At 36.5% G+C, this 27,840-nt stretch overlaps 1 protein-coding gene across 1 annotated transcript in view; it reads left to right on the top strand.

Annotated features, from left to right (window-relative positions):
• LOC106132942 (early estrogen-induced gene 1 protein) overlaps positions 1-27,840 on the top strand; it is an 85,729-nt gene that overhangs the window by 3,904 nt on the left and 53,985 nt on the right. Inside the window, exons 2-3 of the mRNA XM_013332513.2 lie at positions 20,513-20,603; positions 22,119-22,459. Of these exons, the coding sequence (XP_013187967.2) occupies positions 22,314-22,459 (146 nt within the window). The 5' untranslated portion in view covers positions 20,513-20,603; positions 22,119-22,313. The remainder of the gene's footprint in view (positions 1-20,512; positions 20,604-22,118; positions 22,460-27,840) is intronic.

Below are 27,840 nucleotides of genomic sequence, written 5' to 3'. Positions count from 1 at the left end.
CAGTAAACGAGTAGGCCGCTGCGCAAAAACACCTCATCGACCTCTATCGGCGAAGGTTATACTTAGTCCCGCATGAAGAGATATCCCATCGCTTTATGGTCAACTAGCTGTGCCTGCGACTTCAAATGCGTGGAATAGTTATTTTGGGCATCATTGAAGCCCTCAAGGATGATTTATTTCCCCCGTTTTTTTACATTTTCCATTATTTCTTTGCTCCTTATAGTTGCAGCGTGATGTTATATAGCCTAAAGCCTTCCTCGATAAATGGTCTATTTAACGCAAAAAGAATTTTTCAATACGAACCAGTAGTTCCTGTGATTATCGCGGTCAAACAAACAAACTCTTCAGCTTTATAATATTAGTATAAAAAGAATTTTTCAATACGAACCAGTAGTTCCTGTGATTATCGCGTTCAAACAAACAAACTCTTCAGCTTTATAATATTAGTATAAAAAGAATTTTTCAATACGAACCAGTAGTACCTGAGATTGTCGCGTTTAAACAAACAAACTCTACAGCTTTATAATATTAGTATAAATTTATTGCGTACTGCGTCAGATAAGGTTATAGGTAGGTACAGAATTTCTTCCAAATTGGCGAGCTATTGACGCGCTGACAGCGGCGCGCCCGTTAACGGCCATCTTTCAAACGCTCCCAGTGACCATTGTGGGTTGTATTCAACCAGCCACACCCATGACGCTAGTCACCAAGGTCATTTGTCAGCCGTTGATCTTCGATTCCCCTGAAGACCTAACGCTAATGACATATTTATCAAATCAGCTACAAATTAGTTGTCGTTTGGTTAACGGTACTTAAGAATTGAATCTCAATTCTCAATTCTATCATTAAGCCAAACAGCTGAACGTGGCCTATCAGTCTTTTCAAGACTGTTGGCTCTGTCTACCCCGTAAGGGATAAAGACGTGATCATATGTATGTATGTATAATTGAATCACTGCATATATTATGACATATTTATCAAATTAGCTACAGTTGTCGTGTAGTTTCCACTACTTTTGAGTAGAATCACTCTGTATCTTTCCCATGGATGTCGTAAAAGGCGACTAAACGATAGGCTTATAAATTTGGGATCCCCTTTGTAGGCGATGGACTAACTTGTCACTATTTGAATCTTGATTCCATCATTAAGCCATACAGCTGAACGAGGCTATTGGTAAGACTATCGGCTCTGTCTACTCCGCATGTGATATACAGGGCGACATTTAAAACAACTGCATCCTTTTAAACATATGGGTATAGTACCCATGCTTCTGAGCCGTTTGTGCCTATTTTTATTTAAATTAAACGTCATCATTTTCACATTTAAAAAAACTTTTTTTATCATTGTTGGTTTGACAGTCCCCGATACAAAGTTACCAAGGTCGCCTGGTAGTTAGTTAGGGCACGCTAGTGTCGACATCCAAGGCCGGACCCTACGCTCGAGACATATTGATCATTAGATCAATGTGATTCGATTTTTAAACGACTGTTTCCTTGTGTTATGTTGGTATTTTCCTTATTTAGAAGAGACTTCTTCTTTAAGGCGATGGGCTAGCAACCTTTCACTATTTGAATCTCAATTCTATCTTAAAGCTGAATAGATGAACGTGGCCGTTCAGTCTTTTCAAGACTGTTGGCTCTGTCTACCCCGCAAGGTATATAGACGTGATTGTATGTATGTATGAAAAGAGATTGCAGAATTGTCGTCAGCAACTCAACTGGTGACGATGATTTTTAAAAGAATAGCTTTCATTTCTCGCTTTAGCAACTCATGTATATAGGTATATTACTCATGTTACAACAAATAACAAGTCATTTTTCTGAATACATTATTATTGTAACAATACAAATCGTAATGGCGAAAATTTATTTGAATGCAAGCACTTGCGTCAAGTTGCTCAGCTTTGTGTGTTCTTTATACTCTAATTACAGATATTATTTATGATGCATGCAAACATGGTTAATGGTTAAGTTTTGCGACGCCTCGAACAAAAGATTTAACTTAATGTTACTTGACGCGAATCGTCACATGTCCCTTTGTCCTGAAAAATGTACGCGGATATTATTCTTAGAATAATATGCGACATTGAATGCCTACTTTGGCCTTCGAAGTTCACGGAAATGTTGAGAGATTACGCCGATTCGTATTGGTTTTAGCGATTTGAATGTTTCGCGTTAATTTAGTAATGAAATGTAATTGTTATTACTGGATTCATTCGGTGGGTCGATCAATGTATTCTCTCGTCCACATTCTATTCTAAGTTTGGATATTTGTGAAGTTGACGTTGAAGGAAATGCTGCAGTGCAGTTTGTTACCGCTTCTTTTGCAGTGACGCCTTGGAAGCGGCAGTAAACTTTGTTTAAAGTAATTTATTTGACGTCATCAACTTTGTGTGAAACCAAAAGATTTGACAATTATTAAGCGATATGATAGTATCCTATAATACATACGGTACATACGTAAAATCACGCCTCTTTCCCGGAGGGGTAGGCAGAGACTACCTCTTTCCACTTGCCACGATCTCTGCATACTTCCTTCGCTTCATCCACATTCACAACTCTCTTCATGCAAGCTCGGCGGTTTCGGGTACTTAGCCTATAATAATGAATAAAAATTTTGAATTTGGTCAATGACAGAGGTCTGTTGAATGTCGGCAGGGTTAGCAGCCCGCAGTGCGATCTAATAAGTCTGATCTGTCAGATGTAATCTGATTGTTTAAATTCTGCGCGAATGCCTGAAGATTTATTGCTCTTCGGCGTTTTTAAATTCTGGTGACAGATAAATAGATAGTATCTTCTTTTTTTAAATTTAAAGTAGGTACAACTATTTCAAGAATAATTTACTTTTTTTTAAATTCTACCAATTTTCAAACTGGCAACCCTGAGAGCACCGGACGTCCTCAAAGGTCGCACTGACGCGAACTCGTGACTATGGCTGACCTCATGCTGAACCGTAATGCACTTCGATAAATTAAGAGAATTTAGAAGGCTTAAATAGGCTATCAGCGAGAGAAATAATGACAGCAAGTTAATGGAGTTAAAATAATATTAGGACATATTGTGTACTGGAAGCCGCCCGCGACTTCGCGTGGAATTAATCCCGCGGGAACTACGGGATAAAAAGTAGCCTTTATGTTATTCTGGGTCTTCAGCAACCTATATATCAAATTTCATCGCAATCGGTTCACTAGTTTTTGCGTGAAAGAGTAACAAACATCCATACTGACATCCTGACATAGTCACAAACTTTCGCATTTATAATATTAATAGGATGTATTCTTCGGTATGTGTATCGGGGGAATCATGGTACATTTACAAGTCAGGCTTTAGTTATGAGGTGACTTTAGGCCTTTCCTTGAATACTTTAAGATTTTGTCTATTCATTTTATTACGAGTAACCTCAGTTTATGTAGGTACGATAAACGTTGCCTTTCTATTTGGAGTCCCTAATACCTTAAAACCAGCGAAGCGAAACGAATTGCGCATTTTCACAATCCTCTGAAAAGATACTCTTAATGCCCGTGTGTTATTTCAGTACGACGACCCTTTCTTTCAGCCTCAGCGTTCAGCGCTTTGAGTTGTATCTTTATGCTCGCATATTGATTTCTATTTTATGTATTTTCTCTATTTTTAATGAAACAATCGAATAACCTGCTCGTGCGCATCAAAGACAATTTCTTAAATTCAATCTATACTAATATTATGAAGCTGAAGAGTTTGTTTGTTTTTTTGAACGCGCTAATCTCAGGAACTACTGGTTCGAATTGAAAAATCCTTTTTGCGTTGAATAGACCATTTATCGAGGAAGGCTTTAGGCTATTCATCCTTGAGGGCTTCAATGATGGCCAAAATAACTATTCCACGCGGACGAAGAAGCACAGCTTGTCTTTCATAAATTTGTATCACCTGTAATTACAACTAGTCTACTGCAATGTTACATGAGATTCCCCTTAAAATCGTTCATTTGTTTATCGCTTCATTAGCCTCTGTCACAAGTCTCTCGTTTATTTGCATTGGTATCGGGCACCGCATAACTTGTCTGGCGTGGTGACGTGTGCCGGCTTAACTGGCCTTAACGCTTTTATCATTGACACACACACACATGGTCACGTTTATATCCTTTGCGGGGTAGACAGAGCCACCATTCTTGGAAAGACTGAATGGCCACGTTCAGCTATTTGCCTTAATGATAGAATTGAGATTCAAATAGTGACAGGTTGCTAGCCCATCGCCTAAAAAAGAATCCCAAGTTTGTAAGCCTATCCCTTAGTCGCCTTTTACGACATCCATGGGAAAGAGATGGAGTGGTCCTACTCTTTTTTGTATTGGTGCCGGGAACCACACGGCTATACTTATCATTGACTTTTATTGTATTGTCATGAGTTGCTTAGAACTTAGATGTAGGTATTACGTATGTCCTGTCTGTGGTATGACGTCAGTTAAAAGAATCTTTTATACATCTATACAAATATTTTCAGGTACTCTCGACTTGACCTTTTGCCAGAGAGGTTCTCGATTTGATCTCTCCAATGTTGCCATTTCCATATATATATATATATATATACATATAACTATAGTACTCGTATAAATCTATACTCTATTTTGAAAGGCTTCAATCTATGCCATTGGTTCTTAATGCAGCCTTCATTCAAACTTCATAACTTCAATTATTGATAATTATGTTATCTATGCTGAGTGTTTTAAGCATACGTATGCAGTCCTTATCAGCCATGTGTTTTACCTGAAACACGTGACAATATTGTTTCATTAAGAGGCTATTCCAATACTTCGAAATCACATGTTTGTTTTTATAGCAAAAAATTTCCACGTTTTATTCTTTCTTTTCATCTATATTTATTGAATATTTGACAACCAATGTCTTTCTTTCTTTTCTATATTGTGGCTTCTACAAGACTTTCGGTAATTCTGCCAATGGCATGGTTTGAAGAGACACGAAGTTACGAAATTGGACGGTATACGATCTGAAAGGAGTAGGTTAACAAATGTATAAACACAACAAGTAGGTTTTGTTAGTAAAAGAGAGGCCAAGTTAATGATTATAATGTGTAGTGGACAACCAAAATCATGCGTGAAATGAATCAATCTGACATTGACAGCACCTATGGGAATATACAGAAACCTGTCTTTAGCAGATGTGTGTGAAAATTCAGTATTTAAAATTAGTGAAAAAACATTCTATGCGTTAATAAATAAAAAAAGAAAAAAAAAACACGGTATAAAATGCGGTGTAAAGATGACGTGAAGCCGGCTCAAATTGGATCTGGAGAGCTCAATGTAGAAAGGAATAGAAAAAGTTGACAAGAAGCTAACACCAAGATGGAGGCTTAATAAGAATAAGACAATAGATTTAGGCACACTGTTATATGAGCAGAAAGATTTTGTGGTACTCAAAGCTGCATTTTTAAATACAGCAAATGTATGAAGAATCGTGCTGTATCGATTAGGATGTGAACAAAGCAACATCGTGTTGTGTGGCAGACGCGATTGTCCACCAGACACTTGAGCAAACTGTGCGAAACACCCCATTGTGCCTCGGGCTGCTATGCGATCATACGCGCTGAACAGAGCACGATCGCTGCCATTATTCGAGGTTTTTTCAGCTTGATAATTATTATTATCAACAACAAAATCTGTAGTTTTATGGTCAGGTTTTAACAAGTCATAAGCTTTAAAGACTTGAGAGGAAACTTATTGATATAGTTTTTGGATCAGGGTCAAATAAAATCATTTCTTAATCGATGGAAAATCGGAGTAGTTCATCAGTTGCACCAATTTGGCTTTTGAATTTGTCATATGATTGCGAAACGATGACCTTGGTATAGTACTTACGAGGAGAATCAGCCGAGCTCGCATCGGTCAAAGTCATTGCCAACTGCGTGATGTTGAATTCGATGATGATAATTTTCTTTTTACATAAATTCACATCCTCAATCAATACTTATACGACAAAGAGTGCTGTAACGCGATGAGACACCGAAAATAAGTATCTACCGCCTGGTACATAGATGTAGTCGTTATATATCCCTAAATTTTAAGAATAAGAACATAGTCATTAGAAATATCGAAAAAGCTATTATAATAATAGTCTCATATAGTATAACAATAACTATTTGGTGAGCTATTAAATTGGATTAATACTTAATACTGTGTTATTATGATCCTAAAAGACGACTGCACCCAAAAGATAGAACTCAATAGATTTACCAAACACTCTTAAAACTATCTGCGTTATCTGTGCACCCAGACCAAGAATTCCAAGTTTGATTTGTTCAGCTCTCGAACGATCGAGTCTCGCCGGCCTATTTATTGCACTTGACATCGGTTGCGTGCGCACAACAACCCAGCGCCCTTGAGCCGAATGCGTCTTTGCTGACACGAATTCTTCTAGCGTTTCATGCTATTCATCAATTCTAGGGTTAACGGTATGATGTGAAGAATCAGAATCTTAATTACCTTTATCAATTTTAAATACTTTTTTTACTTTCACATGAGTTGGATCTTGCTTCAGGCTAAATCACTTGCCATATTTCATTGGAGGTCACCCAGCACTTAACAGGTTGCCTGGGGAACAATTTAAGAGATTAATAGCAAAAACTTCGATAATTTCAAATTTATAAAACTGGCAATGAAGACTGCTAAGTTTTTGTCTTTTAAGAAATATACCTACATCATTCCAATTCTTATTTATTCTTATTTAGAGCATCAGAAAGTGCGACCACAAGATATTGAATCCGCCATTTATTACTGTTGCGGTTGGATCTATTGTTTTGTGTTTGTTTGCTATTGAATTCAGATGAGATTGTGTGATCACATGCGATTCTACAATACTAATTAGCTGTTACTGGAACGCCGCTACCATGGGAATTAGCTTCTTCAGTATAATCATCCAGAGTACTCGTATTAATAATGCCAAAAGATATAAAACCAAAGATTACTGGTATGGTTACAACCCATGAAATTTGGCATACGGATACTTGTTATGATGAAGGCATCCGCTAAAAAAAGTATATATAGTAATATCATTTAAAAAAAATTGTTTAATATTTCGACAATCGCCCTATGATTATGATGTAAAATTCTGCAGAGATTTTCGGTCCAGTCCGAAAATGTGTTACCTATATGAATTTGTTTTTAGTGATATGAAAATTGGAACGCACATAATTATATATTCCGTGACATGACAGCACGCAATCGACAAGCTCAGATAAGTATAAATGTTTAATTAACATGTTAATTGTTTCACCTTTACGATTAAAGGCCGTTAATAAAATGTGGAATGAAATCTTGTTGATTTTGATCACCCAGGTGATTTGCCATCAGGTGATTACAGGACACAAAAATATGGAATTTCATCAAAGTGGAAGAAGAAGAATAAAACTATTTTAAATTGTTTCTCCACTAGCTACGGATTATCTTATAATTTATCACACACACACATGGTCACGTCTATATCCCTTGCTTGCTTATAGAGCCAACAGTCTTGAAAAGACTGATAGGCTACATTGAGCTATTTGGCTTAATGATAGAATTGAGATTCAAATAGTGACAGGTTGCTATTGTAGTATATGCTTTTCATTAAATAGTTGTTTAATTTCCTAAAGCCATCATTACAGGTTTTATTTTATTGTGATAATGTATATACATATAATATGTCAGTAAACATCATATCACGACTGCATCGTGCCGTCGACTCTCAGTTCATTATCGTGGTCATAAAGCACTTTCCCACCCTGCTATGTAATCATGTCTTCAGACTTGAATAACCGTGGGTTTGAAATAATAAAATTTGTTATATCATCAATCTTGTAACAACTGTTGGCAAATGAAAATGTAAATTGACGTCCGGTAAAAAAGCTGCAGTGTAGTTTGTTCCGCCGCTTCTTCTACACATGCGCTTCGAAAGCGGTAGTAGATATTATTAGATTTAAGTGATGTGACGTCAATAAGTGATACCTTGTATCCAATTTTTAAAATTAATCTATTCTATTCTAAATAAATTAAAAATAAATAAATTGTAATTCATATTTGAAGCTCTGTATGTTTCCGACAGACTCACTTCCTGATTTAATACCTATTTTTTTTACTTATTTATAAGTATGAATGAATGCCACTGACTTTCTAGGTTTTTATTCTTTACTAAATAAATTGTTAAAATTTTTGAGGTAACTTCGGCCAAAAAAGGCTGATACGTACGACTAATGTTTCGTACTTGCTACAGCCTGCGCACGAGTCGTTGACACGGCAACGACATAGATATTTGGTTTCTAAATGAAAGAGACAGAGTTATTGGTCAGAGCGGGAGGGCGCACATTTTGCTGGCCACGACGCTGACAGTGGTCTAGTTTGCGTCCTAGACACAGCTTGCAGCGGCGAATGTGCAGGCGTCACCTTCAGACCAAGTTCATTGACATCGCACACGCCATTTGACTGCGAATGGCCGCGTCCCCTCTTCTGCACATCGTCTATATATACAGATTAAACATAATATTGTAATAAAATATGATTCCGATTAATGATACCATGATTTTTACTTACATACATATAATCACGTCCATATCCCTTGGGATAGACAGAGCCAACAGTCTCAGAAATACTGATAAGGCCACGTTCAGCTGTTTGGCTTAATGATGAAATTGAGATTGAAATAGTGACTGGTTGCTAGTCTGTCGCCTAAAAAGAAGAATCCGAAGTTCATAAGCCTATCCCTTAGTCGCCTTTGACGACATCCATGGGAAAGAGGTGGAGTGGTCCTATTCTTTCTTTTCTAATGGTGCCGGAAACCACACGGCACCTGATTTTTACATTTGCACTTTTGTGGTCGTAGAATGTTAAACGCAAGATATGACTTTAGTAATATTTCTTAGCCTCGGTTCAGAAGTACTTTGTTTAAAATAAGAAACGATGATTTGAACAGCAGTATTTTGTCACATTTATTATTAAATTCATTTTTGCCGTGTCTATTTCGAAGTGTTTAGAAATAAGGTCTACGTTCGCATTGAAACATCCGCGTTTGCAATATGTTTCCTAACACGCCAACTCTTTCATTAACACATCGCAATAATGAACTATTCCATTGCATTCATCAACTATTTATTGATGCAATACTAAATACATACGTTTTGAATTACGCTGACGTCTGCGTTAATTTTCAATTTCTCTCTATTGTCAGTATTAAATCTGGGACTATCTGTGCCCGCGACTTTATCCGCGTGAAATAGTTATATTAGGCATCATTGAAGCCCTCAAGGATGAATAAATTCCCCCGTCTTTTTCACATTTTCCATTATTAATTCGCTACTAATAGTTGCAGCGTGATGTTATATAGCCTAAAGCCTTCCTCGATAAATGGTCTATTCAATACCACCAATACAAAAAATAATAGGACCACTCCATCTCGTTCCCATGGATGTCTTAAATGGCGACTAAGGGATAGGCTTACAAACGTGGGATCCTTTTTGAGGCGATGGGCTAGCAACCTGTCACTATTTGAATCTCAATTCTATCACTAAGCCAAATAGCTGAACGTGGCCATTCAGTCTTTTTAATACTGTTGGCTCTTTCTACCTCGCAAGGGATAGACGTGGCCATATGTATGTATGTATGTAGATATAATTTTGATATTGTATCTACTTCATTATTGTACAGTTCGGACGGACAATAAATTTATTGTAGGACAACGGAAAGCAACGAACGATTGAGCCAATGTTAAGTTTTGTTCAGCATACAAATAACAATTCGTCAATCGTGCTATTATGACGGACACATAACATGTTATTCTTCATTCGTGTAAATAAGATCTCGTATTATGAGAATTGAATGGTTTAACAGCATATTGAATTGTATTGTTCGTGTTTAGCCTGGCATTGTCTCGAAGGGAAACTGGTATACCCGGTAATGCGAGGTCTGGTAAACAAAATTGTCCACGTTCACCGCATACCACGGCGGTTTTCACGTTAACGAGGTGATCTGTCTGAATTTGCGGTGATGAGATCATTCGAACGATGTCTGTCATGTCATTTGACATGACATTTTAATGACACAACATCCTCATGAGATGAGAATTTTTCTAATTTACATTTTTGGTTTTGTGAATTAAATGTTATAAATTAATGTAATTTTAGCAGATCCCAGTATGCCCAGCCATATTGACAACTGTGATGCCATTTCTCCGCCTATTTATATTTGAATATACTTTATATAATTACTTTATATAATTTACTTAATATAATGAACAAAGAATGAAAATTTATTTGTAGTCTCGTCTTCTTCCTCCTGGCTTTAGTCCCGGTTCTATCCTCACCATTTTGGAGAAGGAGCCTTTGTCTTTGACAATGTATCCTGTATTGGGTGAGTCAGGGTTTTACACGAATCGACTCCCATCCGACCTTCGCAATCTTTGCAGGGGGATATAACCCGTATTGGATCCAGGGTTACGCATTCAGTTGTCTAAATGTTCAGGTTTCCTCACGATTTTTTCCTTCACCGCAAGAGCATCGGTTAGTATTCAAATTAATCTACATAACTTCGAAAATAATCATTGGTCAGAATAAAAATATATTTGTAGTATTAAAATTATATGTATATGTATAATACAAACATAATTATTTGACTAGAACGAAATTAGAATTCAATAATGTTTATTGGTCAGTCGGATCAAATATTGACGGATGAGATTAATTTTAGCAAGTAAACAAATTAATCAAACTGAGTAGAGAGAAAAGTAGATAAAATTTTGTAAATACAAATAGTCATGTATTTATAGAAACTAAGTTGTTCTAATTAAAACCATTACATGATATAAATAGCCATGAGCTGATACGATTACTGAGAAGAATCAGTTGCGGATATGTTGATTCTAATAGGAAAATGTAACGCGGAAATTAGAACCTATTGATACAATTATGTATATATGAACACGGCGATGTGTTCTAGAATAAATCTAGACGGTTGCCGAGGCGTCTGAATGATTGGGGTTAACAGGGAGGGTCAGCAGAAATGCTCAAATAGAGTCCGAACTAATTTGGCTGCGAATGTGTACAGTACTTTATGGTCATGTTGATAGACCGTGGCTAACGGTCATAGTTGGTTGGATGCGGTTTTGCCACTGCAAAGAAAACTCTTGACCAGCAGAGTAAAGTTTATACGTGTAACATTTTCTTAAAGCGTATTTTGTGGATTAAGTTGATTCAACTGCCGTGTGGTTCCCGGCACCAATACAAAAAAGAATAGGATTATGCCATCTCTTTCCCATGGATGTCGTAAAAGGCGGCTAAGGGTTACAAACGGCTTACAAACTTGGGATTCTTTTTTAGGCGATGGGTTAGCAACCTGTCACTATTTGAATCTCAATTCTATCATTAAGCCAAATAGCTGAACGTGGCCATTCAGTCTTTTCAAGACTGTTGGCTCTGTCTACCCCGCAAAGGACATACCGTGAGCTTGGGCATTCGTTGTGGTAACAACAAACTCTGTTGAAAAGGTAGCTTTAATTATACTTATATTTATAGCGTTACATGTATTTAGTGACTGTCAAGGTCCATAAATCCTGCTCACCGTGATCAGCAAATACTTAACCATTCTGGAAATCACTTTGCGTTTCCATTACCGGACGATGACGGAAGACGAATCAGATATGCGCAAAAAAATGTAATTGTCGAAACGAATGCGCCTGAGCATGACAATGAAGTTACAACAAGCCAGTCGACGGGCAATTACGATTTCTGTATAGTACAATATTACAGTGATTTACGTTCGAAGTTTGAAAAATACTAATATGAAAATATCAAGGAAATGGGCATAATAATTGGTGGTCGTACCATAGTCAAAAATCAGAGTTATTTGTAGAACAATCTCGTTATAGATAACCAATTGCTATCAAGATGGTCTACTTTGTTGTTAGCTTGTAAACATTACGAAATAACCGTTTCCTCTTAAAACTAAATCGGCCTCGACCGAAAAATGCGTACTTGGTCAATCTTTGGAACCATGTTTTTTGTGATACTATTTCTCTTAAAAACTCCAAATTATTAAAATAAGTAACTAACAAATCCCTATATGCAGAATATTTCGAGTCTTTTTTTTGAAGTATCTGAATTTTATCAATAGTTTGCAACTTGTTGTCATGACTATTAATTTCAATAACAGGACGTTCTTATCCAGGTGTTCAACAAAATGCAGGACCAGTGCAGTTAACAGGGGTTGTAGGTGGATCGATGTTAATAGCGTGCAAATGTATCATGTCATGAGGGGTTTGTTATCGATCTGTTGCGTTTTGTCATGGAAATTATAAAGTTACCTTTCAGATTGACTATTTTTCTCTATTGGTATTACCGTTTCTTAATTTATTTTATTATAGAAACGAACAGCAACAACATTAAGTACATTACAAGGTTCTTAAATGATTGATATTCTGTAGTAAAGCCAATAAAAGGTATGTCTGCTTTCTTATAGTCGGTTTTAAATAACAATCATAATGAAACGTAAAATGTTAACATTTTAAGATTTTCTTAGTTTTGTTTCCTATTTTGGTTGTCGCTTGTCTTTTTTTAAGTGGTTGATAACAAAGACTCTTATGACGTCATGTGCTGACAGAGATCAATGTAGAACACATGAGAAAGAAGCACCTAAAGTATGGCCCATTTTTCATTCCCTTGTTAAAGCGAGCGAACAACGGCAGGTTAATATCCAAAATTTATTGACATTGAATCGTTTTTCTTGGCACCGCTCCAACATTCCTGCTCTGCTTTTGGTATTTGTCCATTATGATCCGCCTCTGGTGGACTGCTAATATGTAATGTATCATACAACGGAAACATAATTCAGATAGGCATGTGCACGATGTTTTGGTAACAAGAATTGAAATCATCAGTAAAGGTTAAGAATTCCTAAAATTAAGATATGATATCAAAATTAAGATCACAATTGTGACCAAAATTTTATCGTCATTTAGAGACTTTGCAGTCAAAGTATGTCAATCCTGTTTCAGCATGGTTCAAGCTTGTCTTTGGGTTTTAGATACCAAGAAAACATAAGTTATTTTGTCCATATTATAAAGATCATGTTGTATGTAGAACAATGTAGTTTTTTAACAATGTGTTTATGTAATATTGGATAAAGCCATTAAACGGAGCAATTGATGGGAATCATTGACCTTAATGTACAACAGGAAGAGTTGCTCTTTGCTCTATCTAAATGAACACAAACATGCGGAAGTTTTACTGATGCGTCAATATCCAAAACAGGTAATGAACATGAGTGCTAACAACGTCTATAAATATGCAGGAATTCCCTGGGGCCTTACTGTCAATGAATTTAAGGTGGTAAATATTTTTATACATGACCGTAGATAGGAGAACATTCGCGATAACATTGCTAATGTACAACGGTTAGCACGCTAGCCGAATGCCGATACATACTAAATGGACAATTAACTTGCGAATTAGCACGGACGAACGCGAAACAAAAAATATGACTAGTCCTTCATACATAACGCATGAGCAACGAAACAGCGATTTAGTAGTTGCTGTAATAATAATATTCACGTTCTTAAGCTAACATAAACCGAAGCAAATATTAGGGATGTAGAATGGTCTTAAAAGTACGAAACCTTTTTTAAGTTGTTCGTAACTATGATCTTTTTCGTCCTCAAGAGATTAATGTGTCTTAAAGTTTAAGAAATGGACACTTGCATAACGGACCGGTATTACAATTAACATCATAGCTATCAGATGATAGCCTTGAGCGAGATCTAGTTCTGTAATGTTACGGAACTCTTGCCGATCAGTATTGCTAAACTTAAATTAAATGAATAGTCTTAACTAACTATTGATTGATTATAAAAAAAGATCATCTAAATCTTAACTCTTAACCTGAAATCTTCACAATGCCGAAATACGTAAAATGACGAGCTGTCAACTAAACCTATATGACGATGATCTAATGAAAAGGAATATTTAATTCTTGTTATAATTTGAGAATAAAACATAACAGTCTTAAATTTAAGGACAAGTTTGTTCGAGATATGAATTTACATGAAAAGATACCTATGATATTTTTTTTAAATCATTTATCCGACTCCAATAGCATCAAGTTGCTTAGAGACAATAAGAAGACTGTCTACAGCGACTATGTGATCTATCATACAATAATTGTGTAGATTTGGAAACAAGACACTGTTTCATTATGCTGACGGCTTTCTGTCTGCCTTCATTTAATTTGTATCTGGACAAACTTAATATTTTACTGGTTTTGTTTTAAAACCATTTTTTCTCTATTTATATTTATACCAACATATTGAGATAAAGAGAGAGATATTTGGTAGCCAAAAGCCATCTGGGGAAAAGGGAACCAAATCAGAGACATTTGCATATCTTGAGCCTCATCTTTCCATTCAGTCACGGCGCGATGGCCTTTTAGCCTAAGCAACTTTCCAGACAACTATATACATATTTCGACCAAGATTAGTGTCTTAAGAGGTCGGAGCGAATTGATATTATTGATAAAACATACACCCTCTGAGTTTCGAACACCTCTGTCACCCGTAACCGACCCATCACGTAATTGGTCCGTCGTCCGCCGCGCTCGAATTCACCGGCCGGGGTGAACGATCAGACCGATAGATGCTGATCGATTTGCCACTACAGGTAATGTAGGCAGATGGCATTTGCGATCATAGGAGTCATTTTACATGGACTCAACAATTCGAATTTAAATTCGCACTATCTATTTCATATTAGTGTTATGCCAAATTAGTATAAAATTGTAAATTACTCGTGTGCACAAAAAGTACTTAGAGGCATATTTGACATAGAATCGGTGAATGAATTCATATTCATCAATTTTGAAGTCGAATCTCATGTCTGCAGGGACACAACAATAAGGGAACAGGTCTTTCTCTGACCTAAGAATCTCTTCGAGTCGGCTAGTAAATTAGACAGTAATAGAAATAAAAAGTTTTGCTCATAGCGTGCATCATGCGTGGCTGAAGCTGTTGGCTTAGATTGGCATTTCCCAAGAAGCAAGTCTTCAATTTCGAACCCAAGATATTCGTTCAGGTCGAAATCGAATGCAAAACGAATAAGTGTAGCAGATTTGTCATGCTATTTACTTGGCACAATCGGTGGCCGGCGGTTAAGATTTGCTCTGATCCACCTGACAGCATCAGTGACGCCATAGTCGCCGGAGCGTGTACGAGCGGGGCGAATCGATCTTCTCGTCGTGCTGTGCCAGATGAGCAAAAACGTTACTTCTGGTGTAGGACAAAAAGAACATTCAGCTCAGACATTGAATGTGCCAGATTTTGTAATCGATCACGGGGACAATTTGACAACAGTGATATGATGTTGGTGGTCAAATTTGAAAACTTTAATGGTTCTGCCAAATACTTACACTATTGAAAACTGGGTTGTTTATTATAGTTGTATGGCATGTTCTAAACTCAAATTCAATTCTATTTTAAAATTTTGCTCTCATAAGACTGTCATTCGAATTATTTGCAAACTGCCTTGGTTCCCGGCGCGAATATAAAAAATAATTAATAACTCCTTATTTTCCATGGATGACGAAAAAGGCTACTAAAGGATAGGCTTAAAAACTTGTCATTATTCTTTTAGGCGATTGGCGAACAACTTGTAACTATTTGAATCTCAATTCTATCGTTAAGCCTAACAGCTGAACGTGATAGCTATCAGTCGTTCAAGACTGCTGACTCTGTCTACTCCGCAAGGGATATAGGCGTGATTTTTATGAATGGATGAATGAATGCTGCAAACTCATGTACAGTATCGCTAACATAAACATATTAACACAAAACCCCAGTGGAATCACCTGGTAACCAAAAACCATTACTTTTAGTAAATCCATAACACGATCATATAACAATACATACATACATACATAAAATCACGCCTCTTTCCCGGAGGGGTAGGCAGAGACTACCTCTTTCCACTTGCCACGATCTCTGCATACTTCTTTCGCTTCGTCCACATTCATAACTCTCTTCATACAAGCTCGGCGGTTTCGGGTACTTTTGACCTGACCCTTTACCAGGACGTCCTTAATTTGATCAAGATACGTTCGTCTAGGTCTTCCCACTCCGACCTTTCCCTCCACACTCTCCTTGTATATCTGCTTAGTCAACCTGCTTTCATTCATCCTCTCCACATGACCGAACCATCTTAACATACCCTTTTCTATTCCTGTAACTACATCTTCTTTCACATCACAACATTCCCTTATCACGCTGTTCCTAACAATCAATCAAATAATTATAAGCATATTTGGTTGACAAAACAAATAATGATCGTCGACACGCTCACACCACGGGTTGGTTGAAATTGGCTGAACAGCGAACAAAATCTGCAATAACGAATGAAACAACGGCAAACTTACACGTGCAACAGTGTTACTTTGGTACCTATAATCGACATTAATAATTTGTCAATGTATGTATGTAATGGTATGACTGAATAGGCAGCGCTGTCTTACCTTTTAAGAGGGTCAAAAGCCCTAGACCAATTACTCCGACTCCAAGGGTGAATGGGACGACCCGATGTTAGTTATGACTGAAATCAATGATAAAATAAATATCTATATACGGGACAAATTACACTGACTGAGTTAGCCACGAAGTAAGTTCGAGACTTGTGTTGCGAGATACTAACTCAACGATACTATATTTTATAATAAATACTTATATAGATAAACATCCAAGACCCAGGCCAATCAGAAACAGTTCTTTTCTTATCATGCCCTGGCCGGGATTCGAACCCGGGACTACCGATGTCACAGACAAGCGTGCACTGCTGCGCCATCAACCAAAAATCAATGGGTAAACAAAAATAGAAAGAGTGATTAACGTTATAAAAAAAGAAGTAATTAAGTCGTACCAGACTGTTAATAATTAATTACAAAACAACGGAAAAGTTTGTCTTCAAATTAATGAACTGTATGAGATAGATGCTTACAAAGAGTTGACAGTACTAGTTAGTCCGCTACATTGGCAAGACTAAAATACCGTTATTTAGCGGTTGTTAGAAGAATGTAGAACTTCACCGTCTTAAAGGCTATCATTTCACTGAGAATGCATAGCTATTAGTGTCCGAAATCGGCAAAGAGAATTGTGGAATTCTAATTATATTTCAAAAAACTGTACTTACTTAGTGGATTTCTTCTGCATTTTCAGATGGTAATCAAGGAGTAAGCCTAGATTTAAGAAAAAAGTTATCAGTTTTAACCTAATAAGAAAAAATCGTCAAAGAAAACGTGCTGAAGGTTCAAATTACCGTGTATATTATAACAGACTATATCAGCCTCCCCTTGTACATGTAGACGATAATAAGCCTTAAAGTAATACACTTGATAGATTATATTCGTTCGGAGCGAAATGTAGCAAAGATTGAAATCTCGTTTGACATTGGGATCGCGCGGACACCCGTATCGTATTGCTATTAAATGAATGTTTTCAGGCGAAAAGAAAAGCTGTTACCATTTTTACTATCCATTGCAATAAAATGAGACTAAAACTCATTGGTGCTAGAATTGTTTGAATTTGTTTTCCAGATTTTATAAACGAGAAAATCCCTATTAAAAATAAATTCGAAAGCCCAGAATGAAATAAAACATAATAAAACAATTGTTAATATTATTATCATTAATAATGAATTTGCGCTAACTGAGAGAATTAAGAAGTAATTGTTACAATTTGCACGATTCAAGGCTATGATTTTCCAGCGAGCTATGAACTCATTTAATTGCGCGAGAACAAAAAGTGGTCACGCTACGGCCTATTGAAATCAAGATGCAGATAATGAGACACTCTTAAAAGATATCTATTTTGCTAGAACACTAAATAATTCTGCTCTTCGATTATTGCGTAAAGATTCTCATTCATCAAGTGCCATTGTCAAAGTTCAACCTTTACATTGGCGCTATTGATATGGAGTTCCTGTGAGGACGGCGTGCACTGAATATTTAGCGCGACCCAATAACGTTCATGGGCCATAGATGTTAAAAGAGTAGCCACTTTTGGCTCCATAAAAGTCTTTAAAAAAATTTTACTCTGCCTCTAACATTTCGACTGTTTCTAAATCATTATTATTTTCAGTGGCATTTTCATGGGAATAGTTGACTTTGATGAGGTGATTTATATTATCAAACCGCACGACAGAATATTAAATCAGTTAGTGTTAAAAGCGTCATCATTTTTCCTCCATTCGACACTGGGAAATCCGTGCCACTGGGAAAAAGAAACTTGAGAAAATCATCCGTGACTTGACTGATGATTCAAAGATTGAGTTTCCTCATTTTCTGAGATCAAGCAATATCAGCTTAGTTTATTAATAATTGAGAATTTTGCTTTTATATTTTATAATTGCGTGTTTTGTAAAACTTAACAGTAAATAAAAAAGATGTTAGATTCGACTTCGTCATCATTGTAAGCTCCTATTTGGAGTAAGATATATAAAATTATAGATGCAATGTGACAATTTCATTATAGATCATTTCATTTTCCTCATGTAGATTTATTGTACAAGAATTCTATTCAGTAAATTTATGTAATGACATAGCAGTTATGATGGTTAAAGAAAATAGGTTTTATGATTTTTGGGCATCTGCTCAAATCAGACAAGAGTCACCATGTGGAAGACGAGCTTAATAAATTTCTAATGTTCTTGTCATCAGTAATTTACATACTCGTTCAAGTCGCCAACTGGATGGGCGTGTTATAATAATGGCGCCATGCGCGATTTGCTGCCATCCGCTGATAACCACTTGACTCATATGCCAATGGGCCGTTCTACATCGAGCATTTAGAACAGAGCTGATGATGATAAGACGACAAATGGGGCGCTCCACGGCCACTAATATTATGATACACCAGAGGTTTATCGATATCACTGGATTGCAAAAATATAACTTGTTTGTTTCTGCAGGTTTTTGTTTATATATGCCATAGTTTTACGTCTTTTAACAGCAATCCACCATAAATTTTGTGTAGACATCGGCTTCGATAAGTTTGTATAATATTTATAATCTGTATTGTCTGCCAAAAGTTAAATGGCATAGAGTGTTCTTGCGCATGTAATATCAAGCTTAGTAAATCATGCACGGGGCCCGAGTAATCCCTAAACAATTCAGTAAAAATTCCAAGGTGATCCACATGGGCCTCTTGGCCGGCGGCCAGTATTCCCATTGGGAGTACATAGTGAATCTTGTCGTTGATCTAAAACATGTTTTACTTCACAAGCTATATCTGAAATTGCCATTCAATATTATTTAGCTGTTTGGCTGAGTGATAGAATTGAGATTCAAATAGTGACAGTTGCTAGTCTGTCGCCTAAAAGAAGAATCCCAAGTTTATAAGCCTATCCCTTAGTCGCATTTTACGACATCCATCGGAAAGAGATGGAGTGGTCCTATTCTTTCTTTTCTAATGGTGCCGGGAACCACACGCCACGGCTCCTTTCCAACAATTAATTTATATCTTAATTATCTTACCTTTTGTGAATCTTTAATTGTTTCTGCAAAACGGAATGCCCTCTTATAAAACCCTGGTTTTGGTCCTCACGTTGATTATTTCGTAATTCAAAACTTTTCCACTATATGTATTTGCCCTTAATAAATATAACAGGCTATGGTCGTCGGCAGATGTTATAACATCTGGCTAATGTCATCAACTTGACAGTTTTTACAACTAAACAGCAGACAGCGTCGTGACTCGAAATTGAATTCGTTCAGACGACAGATGAGATACTTCTGCAAGTAATTAAAATAACTTTAATATAACAAAGCTTTTGTATGACAAAGAGACAAATGAATGCCGAAAATCATGGAGTTTCTGTAGATATTTTGCGAATTATAATTTTGGTCATAGAGAAATGGGGAGCTAACTAAGTAATAAATTGATTTGATTTATTGTTACAATGCTATTTCTTGTTCTTAAATTTAAGAGGTAATTTTTGTCGATGGAGTTAAGTGGAGCCCAAATTATTAACTTGGGATTCTTCTTTTAGGCGATGGGCAAGCGACAATCACTCATTGAATCTCAGTTCAATAATAAAGCCAAATAGCTGAACGTGGCCTATAATTTTTTTCAGACTCTGTCTACCTCGCAAGGGTACAAACGTGATTATATAAATTATGCAATACATACACACGCACAAGGTGATTATTTTACAATCATATACGTTTATGAACAGAATTTGATTACCAGAAGAAGCAATTTCCTCACAAGATATTACGAATGCAAATCTCCAGAAATCAGGGATTTCATTAAATGAAAAGTTAATTACAGACAATCATGAGATAAGTGTTGGAGATCGACCTTCGCGTGACGCCGATAGTCGAGTGGTTAATTTATAGAAATGAGATTGAAATAGGGACCGTATAACTGAACGTGAGGGATAAAGACGTGATCATATGTTTGTATGTATGTTACCTTTTTTCACTTCGTTTCAAACATCACTTAGTTAGTGTTCTTTTTTTTGTTGCAGGGATGTGAAACCTGCTAGAGTCTCGAATTGAGGAGCTGGAGTCAGACATGTGCTTCCATACGCAATATATACTTCCTCAGCTAAATAATTGGTGAGTGATAATCCTGTGCTTATAGCTTATTTATATTGTTAACTGAAGTATTTAACATACATATGGTCACGTTTATATCGCTTGGAGGGTAGACAGAGCCAACAGTCCTGAAAATACTGAATGGCCACGTTCAGCTATTTGGCTTAATGATAGAATTGTGATTCAAATAGTGACAGATTGCTAGCCCATCGCCTAAAAAAGAATCACAAGTTTGTAACCCTATCCCTTAGTCGCCTTTTACGACATCCATGGGAAAGAGATGGAGTGGTCCTATTCTTTTTTGTATTGGTGTATGCTAGATAATAGTTTCTTGTCATTGTTGAAAACCATTTGGCTGCTATTAGAAACTAGTGAAACCTTTTCTTAAATTTTATTATGAAAGGAATCTTTTGAGTTATTTCAAGCACACTGACCACATTTTCATTATGAAAAAACCCGTTGTTTTATAGACCAATGATCCCTGCCATTCGTAAATTATGCTTTTCTTTATGGCTAAAAGAGTTTAATCTCATCTAATCTGCCTATTTGCTAATCTGGAATTTGTCGTCTCTGAGCGTCATTGCTCCGATAGCGTATCTTTATCTAGATCCGGCTGTAAAGGCATCACCAACAAAAAAATATGGTCCACTGCCGCCGGGTAAGAAGAGGAAGAATGCCTTCTTCATTAATTTTTAAATTGAAACATAAAAATTAAGGTCTAATTGAGAATACATACTCCTTTTTGGAAGTCCTGCCTTACCTTAAAAGCCTATAAAAATCCACTGCTGGACTTAGGCCTCTCCAAAAATGGGGGACTTTACCCATAATCACCGCGCTGGGCAGTCGGGTTGGTGACCGTGGTGTCTCTTGTAGTATACTTTGTGTAGTTTAAATATTATCCGAAATAATTTCGTAACATAAGGCTTTGTATTAACTTGCAGACATTATTTTACACTAATCAGAGTTATCACATACGGGCAGTATGTGATAAAATGAATGTGATAAATGTTTAATCTAATCAAACGCTCGTTTATGATTATTATTAAATAATGATAAAATTAAATCGTCGTCAGAATCATCTCCGATATCAATTATAGTGATATCAGGAAAAACGGATCAATTCAATGAGACGGAATTAATTAAGAGTTAATTAGCTTCTTGTATTTCTTTGGTTTTTGTTGTCAGTGCCTTTGATTTATGTAGGTACGTACGTAAGTAGGATCCAATTCCTAATATATTTTATTCGTATTGTTTATTTAAAGAATCCTTTTTTATTTTTTGCAACCTTGTGCAGTTGTTTTTTTTTGGTTTATAAAAGGTTATGGTTGACTAACTATGGTTACATTTCGTTCTCTAAATGGAACTCATTATACTTCGCATACATTGTATTTGTAAGCGTGATTTTAGATCGTATTATGCAGATATTAAGAATATAATAGCAGGAAACACTCGTGATAATAACACGCCTGTCGTGCTACGTGTATGTAGGTATGTATATGTAATCATCGCCTAATCAACAATCGTTTCTCTCCGCAGACGGTCAGCAGACGCCATGCGAGCGAGTCGTGCGTTCCAGACGCGATCTCGCCGCTCGACGGCAACTTAGATTTTCAAATATTGGAATTTCATTTACAAGTGCGTTGCTATTGTCTACAACCCACATGTGAAGTGATAGTGAAGTGTTGTGTAGTGTTGGTGAACTGACAGTGGTGGTGTTAGCCCGATGTGGTCATGGCGTTCATGACAAAGAAGAAACGGTACAAGTTCACGGTGCAGTGCTGCCTGGAGGAGCTGACCGAGGTGCCGTTTGTGTCGGCAGTGCTGTTCGCCAAGGTCAGGCTGCTCGACGGCGGTAATTTCCAGGAGCATTCTAGCAGGTAATTCATTTTATCTTGTCTCGTGCGGATGCTACCAAGATTTTCTTGTAGGATTTGTTCGCTAAAACAGGTGAATGATATAAATATATATATATAATATAAATTTCTTGTAAAACTTTAGATAGATAGATAAAACTCTTTATTGCACCATAAAAGTTAAACATACAAAACAACATAAAACAGATAGAGATGATACAAAGGCGGACTTATCGCTAATGCAAATTTTAAAACTTAAATGGTGATCTAACGCCAACATCGCAAATCATTATTTTTTTAAAGATTCTGCATAAATAAATGGATTAATAAAAGTCGCCGAGATACAATTGAAATGCCTATACATAACCGATTTTACGAAAACGTTTAACGATAGTTGTTATGACATGAAAGTCCTAAATATTACTACACGAGAAAGACAGGACGGTTACATCACAGTGGTTACGGTCGCAAGTCACCGCTGTCCAACAAGATTTGCGATTGCTTTATGATTTATGTCCATCGATCGAGTTGTTGTCTATGTGTTGCGCCATATCGTTTACAATCTACAACGTTTGCTTTTTGTTATAACACAACAAAATGTTAAAGTATACATTATTTGCAGCTATAAACATTCCGATGATTCGGCGTCAAAAGCTCGTGTAACTGGAAATACGACTGGTAGACTGATTTATTATGAGGGCTCCCCAAGGGCGTATAGTTGGCCCGCAGTAATTGAAGAAGTTTGATAAGACGACTTTTTATTTAAATGTAAAATGAAATAAATAGATCGCTTAAAGTCTGTAAATTTCAAAAAAGAGGTGACTGACATATTCAGTAAGATAGCGTTTCTTATCATATTCTTAAGAAAAGTCCTCAATCTTATTTACTTGTTGATGTAATCATTAAATATAATTGTATGTAATTAATGTATTTGGTCTTTGGATTTTAAAATTTAATTGCAAAATCAGTCATAATAGTATCGTTTTGATATCTATGGCTCTTATGATCGACTTCTTCCGTATCTTTCGTCAAATCTATATTTTTTCCATCTTTCCCTAAGCAATGCCAAAATATTTTCTAGACGTTTCAAACCTTCGTGATACCATAAAAGTGCACCAAGATAAGTGCACACTTAACGTGTTTGCGGATAAGTCCTCCAGATGACTGCCATTAGGGCGGCCCATTGACCCTCGGTGTCAGTTAGTAACTCAATCTTATCACCACGCAAATGCCTGCAAAATGGTTAGCTAACGACTGTTTAATGTTTCTTATTTTTATTTTTTACGATGCTTTCTACTGTTCCTTATTTTAGGATGCGATATTGCGGATATATTATCCTGTTGTATGGTAAAACATTAGGGCATTTAATCAGAGCAGATGTATGAATTATTTGTCAGCTGAAAAATATATTTCTTTTTTCAACCTGTTAAAGTATTCAGCACCTTTATTTTAAATGATAACTCGCTAAGTAACAATAATTATTATTTATTACGCAGTATGTAGAGATAATAGCAAACGGAAAGATATCTCTCTCCAAGTCCATGCATTTGCATCAGTTTCAGAGCTAGATGTCCATTTAATATAGCGCTTGTTTAGAGCCTTGATGGGAAGTTGGCGGTTAGAGGGGAAGAATGCAATGCAAAACCGGCCGCTTCCTTAATCATTACATCCACAAGTGGACTCGTTGCAGAACTTTTATCTATCCATGACCCCGTATGATCACGGGCATTTTTTGAATAAGTAAAACTAAAATTAAAGAATTTTCTTGCAAGTAATACAATAAAAATAATGTTCTAAGAGTTGACCGATTTTTTTATAAAATGATTTTTTTTATCCTTCTTATTAAACTTTTGTATTATATGATGCGGAGAATAATGTTATGACCAAGAAATATATATTTTGGTTTTAATCAATCAAGAAGAACATAATATGTATTGACGATGCGGACATAAAGATATTTGGCCAGTACTGAAAACTAGTTTCTAACGTGTTCTACATATGTAATATGGGATATGTTAGTAGGAAGTGCTCAGTTAGAGGGGCGCAGCGGAATGCGCAGCCATCCGGCAATCGTTGCTGCACTGGACTCCAAAACAATAGCAATTTACAGAACTGAAAATGACACTGCTGGGTTATGTACATACATACAGTCACGTCTATATCCCTTGCGGGGTAGACAGAGCCAACAGTCTTGAAAGGACTGCTGGCTCTGTCTACCCTTACTTATTTCTTGCATTACTAGCACATCTATTTTTTAAATGTGCTATTTGCAGTTCACACGACCACGAGTTGACATACCCTCATTAATATATCCAAAAAAGTAACAGTGTTAATTTTAGTACTGTAATTGTTTATAAGACCAATTGTGTTTGAAGTTTATCCAACAACTAATAATGAATCCATTTCTTACCGTTGCAACTAGAATTCGCCGGAGTCACGCGTGCGCACGATCACCAAGCTGCCAATTTGGCACCAAATAAAAGTTGCGCGAATTGTTGCATGTGTTACAAGCGACCAATCAGATCGCAATGTACGCAGTTATCAAAATAACATTAATTGGAACAATACAAAGCATGTTTTTCAAAGAGAAATGTTGAAATACAATTTGCAGCATACATATACATATAGAATCGCGTCTATGTCCCTTGCGTGGTAGACAAGAACCAACAGTTTTGACTGATAGGCCACACGGTTTGGTGTAAAATAGAATTGAGATTCAAACAGTGACAGGTTGGTAGCCCATCACCTAAGGAAGAATCCCAAGTTTATATGCCTATGCCTTAGTCGTCTTTTACAACATCCATGGGAAAGAGGTGGAGTGGTCCTAATTCTTTTTTCAATTGGTGCCGGGAATCACACGACCGCCACAATCTGTAACAAAAGTAAATTTGCCGATATTATTTTCAATTTTTTTAACTATTATCTTTGTCGTGATCATAAAATCATTAAATTTACTTACCAGAACTACATTCGACTAAATAAATTGCACCGGAAACATTGCATGTTTGTTTTCACAATCTTCACTTTCCTTAACAACTAAGTTAAGTAGTTTATTGCATCAAATCAGTTGGTTTGTTCTGTCACGTCATATCACATCATATCTAAGAGATAACACCTGCAATTCATAAATTTTCTTGGCTACATTACATAGTATTTAATATATTTTTATTGTTTGTCCATATTACACCTTACACTCCACGTCACACACTAGTGAAATAAAGGCCGTAGTGAATTTATACTGATAACATAGGACACCTGATGAGAAGAGAGAACAAGTCATGTTACTAAAAAGGCCTTAACTATGGAAGTGGAAAGTTTTGAAATAGGAACACTATAAAAGAGATGGATGTACAGAGTAAAGGAAAGTATGAGTAAAATAGGGTGTGATTAGTGTGATGGGAAGTGATAGAAGCAATTGGAAAAATCTAACACAATGTGACGTACCCCCACGTAAAGAGTGGGACAAGATACATACATACATACATAAAATCACACCTCTTTCCCGGAGGGGTAGGCAGAGACTACATCTTTGCACTTGCCACGATCTCTGCATACTTCCTTCGCTTCATCCACATTCATAATTCTCTTCATGCAAGCTCGGCGGTTTTGGGTACTCTTGACCTGACCCTTTACCAGGAAGTCCTTAATTTGATCGAGATACGTTCGTCTAGGCTTTCCCACAAAATAACGATGAAGAAGAAGATTCTATACAGATTGTTTTCTATGATTCACCTATACATGGTGAAATGCAAATGCGACCTTTCCTGGCAGACCTTTACTCATGGCTGCAGATGCGTTCGCCTGCATTGCAGCACACTCAAGGTCGACGGTATGGCCGTTAGCCAGGCACCATGCAACACCGTAACTTTGAAAGCAAAAATAATTTTTAAACTCCACTTACCTCATGTGCTCGAACTAGCCACATTATGTTACGTGATTGATTTCAAAGGCATACGGAGCTTGATGTCTGTAAAAAATAACTATGCAGAAATATCTAATAGCAGGGTTCATTGAAAAATTTACCAAGTGACGTATTTTATTGCAATCAAATTTGTATATTTAGATGACTTATTATTCTAAGGACCTCATTGAGTGAAATCGTCCCGAGTTAGCCGAGAACATTTAACGCAGTAGATAGAAAGCATAACGAACTTGACACTTAGAAATTGCATTATATTGCATCCACAAACGCGCCGCCATCTGATCGGGGACACTTTGAGCAATTATCACTGCAATATGCAATTACAGTGCAGCGGCGAAAGCAAGCTTTTCACGTGGGAAGCGGTTTACAAGTGGCTATTTCTAGAGCTCTGCAAAATTCGCTTGATTGATTGTTCGGAATTTAAATACCTATAAACTGCCACAATAAACCTTAATTTTTAAACTCTAAACGGCAGTTCTTCTACCATCAGTGTATCGACCTATATATATTATTTTTAAAGAATTATTAACAAGGTACTTACTATAAGAGGGGTAATCATTGAAATTCCCAATTATTTACAGATTTTTCTTCTTGTAACAAAACACCGTTATTGTTTATATTCTATTGTGTTCAGCAAATGATGCGGCGTTGATTAAAACAAGGTATTGTTATATTAAATAGCTTTGTATTATATTTACACCCAGTCCCTCAATTTAAAGTTTTCGCTTTCTTGACGTTGAAGTCCTCAATTTTAACGACCGTTGCTGAGTCGTTGCTTAACATCTTCCATAATGATTTTAGCTGTATGATTATGGTGGTTTTCCGTATTTGCAGCCTACTTAGCCTCGTAAAACCTCTTATTACTTCTTACTATTATTAGTATCCCAAGTTGCTCAACGTCGTAATTCGTCGACATTACTTTTGTTTGTAAATGGGTTACGATCTCGTAAATTCAGCTGGGTTCAACGGTCGCGTATTTGCTTCATGTGTATTTGGTTTATTTTGTACGTTAAGTTAACGTTTGTACGTTAGATATATAATTGGATCCACTTTCTCGTTTATTGCGAAGACCATGAGCAGATATGTCATCATTATAGACAGAGCCAACAGTCTTGAAATGACAAAAGGCCACGTTTAGCTGTTTGGCCTTTATTAAACCAGGTTGCTTGCCCATCGCCTGAAACAACACACCTGACAAAAATCACAACTTTATAAGCCTATCCCTTAGTCGTTTTTTATGACGTACATAAGAAAGTTGTCCTATTCTTTTTCTTATTTTTTTTTATCTTTTTTTTGAGGATTTATTTCAAACATGCAGTCGTCCTGTTGAACTTTGACAAATATGACTACAAAGAAGGCGGCGGCTTTAAAACCTATAGCTTAGAATGTAATACAGGGACAATCTAATCTAATGAATACGGTATCTTATCTATGATATAGGAAGAAGCACAAGCTGCCTTAAAGAATTGTAATCCTACTAACA

The sequence above is a fragment of the Amyelois transitella genome, chromosome 4 (assembly GCF_032362555.1).
Source record: "Amyelois transitella isolate CPQ chromosome 4, ilAmyTran1.1, whole genome shotgun sequence".
Classification (NCBI taxonomy): Eukaryota; Metazoa; Arthropoda; class Insecta; order Lepidoptera; family Pyralidae; genus Amyelois; species Amyelois transitella.
The sequence above is the reverse complement of the archived record's forward strand: the minus strand, read 5'-3'. Positions and strand labels throughout refer to the sequence as shown.